Source organism: Bison bison, unplaced genomic scaffold (genome assembly GCF_000754665.1).
Source record: "Bison bison bison isolate TAMUID 2011002044 unplaced genomic scaffold, Bison_UMD1.0 scf7180017864290, whole genome shotgun sequence".
NCBI classification, from domain to species: domain Eukaryota; kingdom Metazoa; phylum Chordata; class Mammalia; order Artiodactyla; family Bovidae; genus Bison; species Bison bison.
Window position 1 is genome coordinate 2,054,552 of NW_011494862.1, and position 8,742 is coordinate 2,063,293.

At 36.2% G+C, this 8,742-nt stretch overlaps 1 protein-coding gene across 1 annotated transcript in view; it reads right to left on the reverse strand.

Moving 5' to 3' along the window:
• Positions 1-8,742, reverse strand: part of WDR78 (WD repeat domain 78) — a 99,981-nt gene that overhangs the window by 16,465 nt on the left and 74,774 nt on the right. Inside the window, 4 exon segments of the mRNA XM_010850290.1 lie at positions 4,097-4,218; positions 4,543-4,700; positions 6,303-6,454; positions 7,806-7,892. Of these exon segments, the coding sequence (XP_010848592.1) occupies positions 4,097-4,218; positions 4,543-4,700; positions 6,303-6,454; positions 7,806-7,892 (519 nt within the window).

The window sequence follows — 8,742 nt, forward strand, 5'->3', positions numbered from 1 at the left end:
GCTAAGACTTTCACTTTCCACTTTCATGCACTGAAGAAGGAAATGGCAAGAACACTGGAGTGGGTTGCCATTTCCTTCTTCAGTGCATGAAAGTGAAAAGCGAAAGTGAAGTCGCTCAGTCGTGTCTGACTCTTAGCGACCCCATGGACTGCAGCCTACTAGGCTCCTCCATCCATGGGATTTTCCAGGCAAGAGTACTGGAGTGGAGTGCCATTGCCTTCTCCAATTATTTCACTAGAATTAGTCAAAGAGAAGACAGATGACTTAACAAGAACATGATTTTTGCTGAGAATGAGAGATTAAACTAGACGGAGTCTCAGACATCTCAGATGTATGTACCAAATAGGGATTTAAAATGTGTTTTCTATACTGAAGTTATAGTCAGAAAGTCTGAAAGTCAGGGCTCTATGTGGAGCTATGTCAAGTCAGCATCACCTGGTAGTATTATTAGTTCAGTTCAGTTCAGTCCTTAGTCGTGTCCGACTCTTTGCGACCCCATGAATCGCAGCACGCCAGGCCTCCCTGTCCATCACCAACTCCTGGAGTTCACTCAGACTCACGTCCATGGAGTCAGTGATGCCATCCAGCCATCTCATCCTCTGTCGTCCCCTTCTCCTCCTGCCCCTAATACCTCCCAGCATCAGAGTCTTTTCCAATGAGTCAACTCTTCGTATGAGGTGGCCAAAGTACTGGAGTTTCTAGAACTGCAGAATGTCAGGCCCTGCCCCAGACCTGCTGAATCAGAATCATTTTAACAAGATTCCCAGGTAAGTTATAAGAACCCTGAAATCTGAGACACATTGCTCTAGCATGTATCAGTACTTAAGAATGCAGTTACTAGATCATGGGGGTCTATGTAGTTTAAATTACAAAATAAAGTCCATTTTTCCCCCAAAGTAGTATTACCAATTTACATTCAGCAGTATATAGAAGTTCCTTTTGACACACATTCTCTTCAACAGTTTGGTTACATCAGAAATCTTAGATTTTGCCATCCTATTAGGTATTAACTTACACTGAATGGTTTTAAGTTTCATTTATGTGGATATTAACAAAGTTGAGCACATTTTTATGTTTATTGGCCAATTGAATCTCCTGTTCATATTTCTTGACCATTTTACTAATAATCTTTCTTTTTCATATTCATTTGAATAAGTTCCTAATATATTCTATTACATATGCTTTGTCTATTATTAGGTTGCAAAAATCTTCTCCCAGCATACAGCTTATTTTTTTTTTTTACAAACTCTTAGTGTCATTTAGTAAATAAAAGTTCTCATTTTAATGTAGCTGGTATTATATATTTTACATAATTAGGATTTTGTGTTTTAAGAAACTGTTCCTACTTTGAAGTCATAGAGATATTCTCCCATATTTTCTTCTAAAAGTTTTTGCCTATAAATGGGTAGGGATCTAATTCCTTTTTTATATACGAACAATGATTATCTCAGTAGTATTTATAAGTAGGTCATCTTTCTCTGGGCTTCCCTGGTGGCTCAATGGTAAAGAACCTGCCTGCCAATGCAGGAGACACAGAGATGTGGGTTCAATCCCTGGGTTGGGATAATCCCCTGGAGGATGGTATGGCAACCCACTCCAGTATTCTTGCCTGGAAAATCCCATGGATGGAGGAGCCTGGTGGGCTACAGTCCATAACGTCACAAAGAGTTGGACGTGACTGAAACACAGTCACACAGATAAATGTCTTTCTCTAGAGCTCCTCAAGGTTGCTGTAAAGCTGGGTTCCTCAGTATATAAACCTGAGATTGAGATTTCCATGCAAGAGGTTTATTGGGAAGTTCTCTCAGAATCAACCTCTTTGAGGGAACTAGGAACAGGCAGAGATATTTAAGTTAAACTATGATGTAGCTGCAACAGAGTGCTCAGTCCAACCTATAAGCTTTGGAGCTGGGATAGCCCTTCAGAGTCCTACCTCCAGAAAAAGGGGTGAAATATGTTTCGCATCTCTTCCCAAACATAAATTAGTCAGAAATGATGACAGACTCAAACCAAACTAAATCAACAATCAAACTAAAGGTAAACTGTGTAAATATCACAAAAGTCAGAGATTCTAGGACTGGATAAAAAAGCAAAATTCAACAATATGCTCCCTATAAGAAACATACTTTAACTATAAAGACACAAATAGGTTAAATGTAAAAGAATGTAAAATGATAAACTGTGCTAATATTAGTTAAAAGAAAGGTGCAGTGGCTACATTAATGTCAGACTAAGTAGATTTCAGAGTAAAGAATGTTACCAGCTATAAATAAGGTCATTGTATAATAAGGGAATCGATTAATCAATAGAACATGACAATTCTAAACACTTATATACTTAAAGATACATAAAGAAAAAATTGATAGAATTTCAAAGGAAGAAAAGACAAATTCACAATTATGGTCAGACACTTCAATACCTTTCTGTCAATAAATCACGGAAGAAACAGGCAGAAAATCAGGAAGGATATAGTGAACTTGAACAATATCATCAACCAACATAACCTGATTGATATTCACAGAACATTTCACCCAACAGTAGCAGAATATACACTTTTCTCAAATGCACAGGGAATATTTACAAGTAAACATCACATTCTAGGCTCTAAAACAAATCTCAATATATTCAAAAGGATTCAGTTTATAAAAAGTTTGCTCTCTGATCATGATGGAATTGAATTAGAAACCAACAGAAAGATGCTTAGAAAAAACGTGAATATTTGGAAACTAAATAACGTGCTTTATCAAAGAAGAAATCAAAGGGGCAATATTGATGTTTTGAGCCAGCTAATTCTTTGTTTGGGTGGGGAGAGGATAGTGGTTGTCTTGCGCAATGTAGAGTGTTTAGCAGCACCCCTGGACTCTGCTCGAGAGAGAAAACTCTCCTCCCTACATCCCACCTCCCACAGCTGCAACAACCAAAAATATCTGAAGAAGACATTGTGACATGTCCCTGATGGAATGTACTCCCCTCCCTGCCCACATTGAGAACCACTCTTCTAGAGTCAAGGTGACAAGCAGATTATAGGAATTTGAGAATGAGTGCAGTGAGAATATGACTGCAGTGATAAAAGGGCTTCCGTGGTGACTCAGAGGTAAAGAATCTGCTTGTAATACAGGAGACCAGGGTTTCATCCCTGGGTCAGGAGAGATCCTCTGGAGAAGGGATTGGCTACCCACCCCAGTGTTCTTGCTTGGACAGTCCCAGGGACAGAGGAGCCTGGCGGGCTACAGTCCATGGGGTCACAAAGAGTTAGACACAACTGACTGACCACATACACAGTGATAAAAGTGAAAAATAGTAAAAGCCTGAACTATATGAATAGTAGGCTTGGACTAAAAGAAGTAGGATGATAAAACCTAAATATCATTTGGGTGATAGAGTAGAATAGAGTAAGAACTCAAGTTTTGGTTTGCATAAGTAGGTGAATAATGGTATCATTAAAGAGATGATCATATTACATATAATAGAAAATATATAGGAAATGTTTTCTTGTAAGAGTCACAGTGGTTGAATTTTCTGATTCCAAAGAGCCTCTAGGTAAAAAGAATTAGAGAAGCAGAACTTTACTAACAGTGCTCTGATTTCATTTTGGTCTTGATAGGCATAATCTGAAGTGGTCTTCCCAATCCCCAGAATCATGAGAGTCACCACTCACAGTGAGATATGGAAGACTATATAGTGGATTTGGTTTCTGTCACTATGACAGAGCAGGAGAGTACCCAAGAGGGGCAAGGTTGGGCATTCAAGTTAAAATGAGCAATTGAGTAGATAATCCTTCTATTGTTGCTCAGAAAAAACAGGCCTTTCTTCTAAAATGTAGATGAAGGACAGCCAGCTGGAAAGTGCCATTTCACCCTAGGCTAATACCTATGTTTGTTAGTTTTCTGCTTACAAGGCACAATATTTACTAACATGCTAACCTTTCATCTTTGTTTTTGGCCACGAAACATGTGTGATCTTAGCTCCCTGACCAGGGACCGAATCTGCACCTCCTGCCTTGGACAGTGAAATCTCAAACACTGGACTGCCAGGGAAATCCCAGCCTTATATCTTAATCACTTCAATGATTAGAAGTTGTATTGAAATAATTTACCTTGGGATGAAAAGCAAAACACATTCCAGGAGCCTGTCGAGATATCAAAGCTTCACCTTTCTTTTCCTTTTCCCCTCCTTTTTTGCTGGTGCTAGCAGTCGTTCGCCTCAAGCGCATCAAATCTTTAAAGAAAAAATAGATAGCTTATCTACCATGTGAAAAAATATTGTAGATATAATATGTCCCTTCTTGCAAACAATATGAGTTCTGCCATTCTGTGCATGTCATTAGGTTAAAATAAGCAAATACCAGAGTTAGATGCTTAGCAAAATGATCAAGCCCAGTTTTTCTCTTATTTAGTCAAACCTAAATTTATCACCTTTTATACATTGTTCACTAGGAAGTTTTAATTCAGCACATAACAAGAGAAAGATAATTTGTGTGTGTGTGGGGGTGTGTGTGTGTGTGAGAGAAAGAAAGAGTGTGAGCGTATTTATTGATTTTACCATGACAGTCCAGTCCTTTCCGTATAACCCATTTAGAGATCCTTCCATCCGCTGATATAGAAACTAGTATTTCTCTTTTGTCATCACCTGTTGTCCCTCGGTCTTGTTCTATCCACTGCAGTTGCCATACAGGTCCCAAGTGTTTTTGAGGTGATTCACTAAAACAAGGAAAATCACTAAGTAGAAAATCATAATTTTTAAAAAGACTTGCAATACTAAGTGATAAGGACAACTCCCTAAAGCATCATGACTTACTTACAGAATGATGCTTTTATTGTTCTCAACTGGACTTCAACTTTAAATATTTTTAAAATCAGGGGGAAAAACCCACTTTTCTAATATTCACTGATGTTTTTCTCATTTCTTACAAAAAAGAAAATTTTATTGCTATCATAATAGGACTATAAAAGCAAATATTTCTTTAAGAATCTACTCCTTTTACTCTATTCACTTACTTTTTCCTAGTTGTGTAAATTTAGTTTATTTAGATACACTGAATATAAGTATCTCCATTTTTACAAGGATATTTCTCATAGTTTAAATAAGTAAGTCATTTCAGTCCTATTCGAGTAAATAGTTACTTCACCCTTCTTCTTATATTTCAGCATTGTCCACTGGCTTGATTCTCTCTAAGGCTGAGATTTAAAATTTTTCTGAAAAATTAAAATCACTTCTCAGATTACTACTTTCCTGACTGATTAATGGGTTGCTTTGTTCCTAGTACTGACTCTCTTGATTTTTTATGTGAATCCTCCAAAGCAATAGGGCTGAATACTTTTAAATCTAGATATATTTGATTATTTGGTAAAAGTTATGAATCTTCTGCCCGGAAATAAACACAAGGCTCACACTTACAAAACTATGCAAATAATTTCAAAATTAAGCTAAAAAACACCTGCTTTAAAGGCTATTTCCAGTTCTTCTGAAGTTTATTCAAACACTAATATGAATATATGACCTCATTTTTGCTCCACTAATATCAGGTTTATTATAAAAACTTGAGGTATCTTTAGATCTCTTTCACTTTAAACTTTTTTTATTTTCTCAATATGTCGCATTAATTATTTCTTTCATTTATAAAATGAAAGTTCTTGAAATCTAATGCACATCATGGTGATTATAGTTAATAATACTATGTTGCATACATGAAATTTGCTAAAAGAGTAGATCTTAAGTGTTCTTACCACACCCAAAAAAAATGGTAACTATGTGAGGTTGTTGTTGTTGCTTAGTCACTAAGTCATGCCTGACACTTTGTGATGAAATAGACTGTGGCCCACCAGCTCCTCTGTCCCTGGGATTTTCCAGGCAAGAATAATGGAGTGGATGGCCATTTCCTTCTCCAGGTATGTGAGATTATGGATGCATTAATTAATTTGATTGCATTAATCATTTCACAATGATACATATATTAAATCATCACACTGTACACTTAATCATGTTGTACAACCTAAATAAACTCAATTTTTATTTGTCAATTATACCTCAATAAAGCTGGAAAAAATTTTAGCTTTTTAAAAAGCAGCAGCATACACCAAAAGAAGTTTGTTGGTGAGCAGGCAGAAAAGATGATAAAGAGATGTTAAAGCTGAGCATTCCAGTTGGAGAGACGTTATGAGGAATTATCAAATGTTTGAAGGATAATGGTATCACTCTCAATAACAGTATAAACATTCACTCAAAACTAAATAACATTAATTTTTTTCTTCTCCCAAAAAAAGTACATGTTATATATTTATCTAATTCTTGGATTTTCTCACCTACTATCCAGAACTGGAAGGTTACTGTTGTTCTGTACATTATAAATGGCAATAGTGCCATTGTGATAGCCAACTGCTAAAAGGTTAGGTGAGCCGATTGAAAAATCCACAGCAGTAACTCCATATGGACTCTGATAAGTACGCTCTGGCCACTGAATAAAAAATATATATTATATTACAATTTAAACTTGGTTTTATAGGCCACAGTACAGGAGGGTGTGATAGTGACTAAAGACTAGGCTGACGGCAGTGGGGATGTGAGGAGAGTTAACCTACATTCAGTTACTCCTAACTTCCTATATACATGAGAACAAAACCTCAGTCGGTTCATTTCCTTTATTTTGATGAATCCTCAGAGCTCAGTAATTTTGCAAAATACAGCATGTAGCTCTACAGTAATTATCATTTTGGGTAATCTTCCAACAGGATTTTCCATCACAGGTCTACATTCTTAAAAATACAAATAATAGCCACCAAATAAATTATCCTGCATATATTCCTATCTCCCAGTATCTGTTTCTAATGCTTGTATTATCTAATCATTTCTAAATAAGGATAGAAGAGGCTCTAAAACTTTCTAAGTTACTCTTTTCTACAACTCTGACTAGAGTTTTGTTGTTTTGTTTGAATGTCCAATTCAAATCCTTTCTTGTTTCTAACAACCTACGTGGAAAAGTAGACAACTTGCTGTTGATGAATCCTGTCAATCCTTCCACATGTTATAATTGCTTCTTCCTTTCTTTTAGGCTATATAAACCCAACTTCCTAACAGACGAGGGTTATTTATAAGAACTCCAATTATTTTTGTATGCCTTTCTGATCTTTTTAAAGTAGTCCACTTTACATTTCTGTTGTAAAGTAAAAACTAAGGGTAAAGGGACCTCCCTGGGAGTCCAGTGGTTAACACTCTCTGCTTCCACTGCAAGGGGTGCAGGTTTGATCTCTGGTCAGGGTACTTAAGATCCCGCATGGTGCGATGAAAAAAAAACACAAAAAAAACCCTAAAGGTAAACCTGTAAGTGACAGATTGACTAGAGCTATTTAGCAAAAAAAATAACTGATTCTTGTTCATTTTCTTTAAAAATTCATAACAGTAAGATATTATATGAATCTATTTTGCATCTATTGAGGATAACAGAAATCTATCTTATAAAGTGATGAGTTATTCATATACTGAAAAACAATCCAATAGTAAATGAAACAATTTTTAAAATTTGCATTTGCAAATATTTTTCTTTATAACGGGCAGTGATATACAATAATGGTTCAGCCCTGGATCATCAGATCTAACAGCACATAGTAGTGAATTTACTGTATCCTATAAAGTATCAGAATAAGTTTTAATTATTTAATTGTTACAGATTTAAACCAAAGATAATACAGTCTTACATGATAAAACTTCCTTGACTTTGCTTAATTATCAAATACAACTATCTACTACTTTTCGAGAATTATGTCAACATTTAATTAAATAAAAATAGGTCTTATTCCTGCTCGAGTTACCATGGGGTTCTTTATTGACCAACAGCAGGCCAATCCTCTTTTTTGCTCCTTAAATCCAAAGTGTCCATAGCCAACAGCCAAAAGATCCTGAAAACCAGAAAAATTCAAACTAAGAGAGGATAGCATAAAAATATTGGCAAATGTATAAAGATGTATATTAATGAACTGTGTTAAGAAGAGTGATGATATTTTAATTAAGGTTAAAAAAACACCATATGCCATTTTTTCACTCTACATTTCTATCATCCTAAGCACAATCACAAAAATAATCACATTTTCAGACTAAAAAATAAGTACTCAAAAAGAACCAATTGCTAACAAGCTCTTTTACATATTGAGATAATCTTCAAAAATTGTATTATTACATTATAATCTCCTATGAAGGCAATGGCACCCCACTCCAGTACTCTTGCCTGGAGAATACCATGGACGGAGGAGCCTGATAGGCTGCAGTCCATGGGTTGCTAAGAGTTGGACACGACTGAGCGACTTCACTTTGACTTTTTACTTTCATGCATTGAGAAGGAAATGGCAACCCACTCCAGTGTTCTTGCCTGGAGAATCCCAGGGACGAGGGAGCCTGGTGGGCTGCCGTCTATGGGGTCACACAGGGTCGGACACGACTGAAGCGACTTAGCGGCAGCAACATGGGTTTTTTAAGGATGATCTAATTTTTTCAAATGTAAAATAGAAGACATTTAAATTTAAGTGAGGTGCTATGGACTGAATTGTGTCTCCTCTCCTAAAAGTCATTTGTGGAAGTACTAACTCCTAATAATATGTGATTATATTTGAAAATAGCTGTGAAAAGAAGAGAAGCGAAAAGCAAAGGAGAAAAGGAAAGATATAAGCATCTGAATGCAGAGTTCCAAAGAATAGCAAGAGATAAGAAAGCCTTCCTCAGTGATCAATGCAAAGAAATAGAGGAAAACAACAG